Genomic DNA, 964 nt, shown 5'->3' on the forward strand with positions numbered 1-964 from the left:
ATTGGGGGGGGGGGGGGCGACGAGGAGGAGGAGGAGGAGGAGGAGGAAGACTAAGAACTTGTCAGATCGTCCCTGTTTCCATCTGCAACCTCTACAAATGGATGCCAGGAAGCGCTGCCACTCCTCTTGCTTTTCCCCGCAACGTGCAAGTCAAGGTCATCCAGCCTTCTGCTCTCAATGCTCCTGCGATAGCCGCCGCTTCCTCCTCCTCCTCCCTGGATGCTCCTGCTGCTCTCCTTCTTGGCAAACCCTCCCTCCCTCCCTCCCTCCCTCCCTCCCGCACCGCCTCCCTCCCCCTCCCTCCCTCCCTCCCTCTCCTCCGCCCTCGTTGCCCGCCTCCTCCTCTGCGTTCCCTTCCTCGTTCCCTTGTGCCTCACACGAATTCGCAGGTACATCCAGCGATTGACCCTAAGGACAAGGACGAGAAAGAAATTTTGCGGTAGGAGAGGAGGGAGGGAGAGGAAACAAGAAAGGAGGAGCAGCAAGAAGAATTTGAGAAAGGAAGGAGGGTGCGGAGGAAACGAGGAGGAAGTGGAGGAGGTGCGGGAGGTGGGGAGAGGGCTGAAGAAAGTGCAGGTACGTGTTCGACTCTGTCAATCAAGGACTTCCCGAGCATCAGAAGACGGAGAAACTTGTTGAACAAGAATGATGACAGTCAGTGATGCTGTTGCTTGCTTGTGATTGAATGTCAAAAGCTCATGAACAACCTTCCGTTCCTCCTCCTCCACCACCACCACCTCCTCCTCCTCCTCCTCCTCCTCCTCCTCCTCCTCCTCCTCCTCCTCCTCATCATCATCATCATCATCGTCCATCAACCCTCCACCACCTCTTCAACTCATTGAGATGAAAGTCTGTATACAAAACTGCATCCTTCTACTGCTCAAAATTGTATGCATCGTCGAATCGCCGCGAAGCACTTGAGGTAGTCCGGAACGTAAAACTTGAGGAGCCAGTCAGAGATACT

The 964-nt window shown here is 55.2% G+C and overlaps 2 protein-coding genes across 2 annotated transcripts in view; one reads left to right on the top strand and one right to left on the bottom strand.

The window, feature by feature from the left end:
* Positions 1-649, top strand: part of GUITHDRAFT_109206 (hypothetical protein) — a gene marked incomplete at both ends in the record, with an annotated part of 1,404 nt that extends 755 nt beyond the window's left edge. The window contains 2 exons of the mRNA XM_005831704.1: positions 390-439; positions 577-649. Of these exons, the coding sequence (XP_005831761.1) occupies positions 390-439; positions 577-649 (123 nt within the window). The remainder of the gene's footprint in view (positions 1-389; positions 440-576) is intronic.
* A 191-nt stretch (positions 650-840) lies between these two features.
* Positions 841-964, bottom strand: part of GUITHDRAFT_152862 (hypothetical protein) — a 2,624-nt gene continuing 2,500 nt past the window's right edge. The window contains exon 7 of the mRNA XM_005831705.1: positions 841-940. Coding sequence (XP_005831762.1) covers positions 881-940 — 60 coding nt within the window. The 3' untranslated portion in view covers positions 841-880. The remainder of the gene's footprint in view (positions 941-964) is intronic.

This window comes from Guillardia theta (genome assembly GCF_000315625.1).
Source record: "Guillardia theta CCMP2712 unplaced genomic scaffold GUITHscaffold_38, whole genome shotgun sequence".
NCBI lineage: Eukaryota > Cryptophyceae > Pyrenomonadales > Geminigeraceae > Guillardia > Guillardia theta.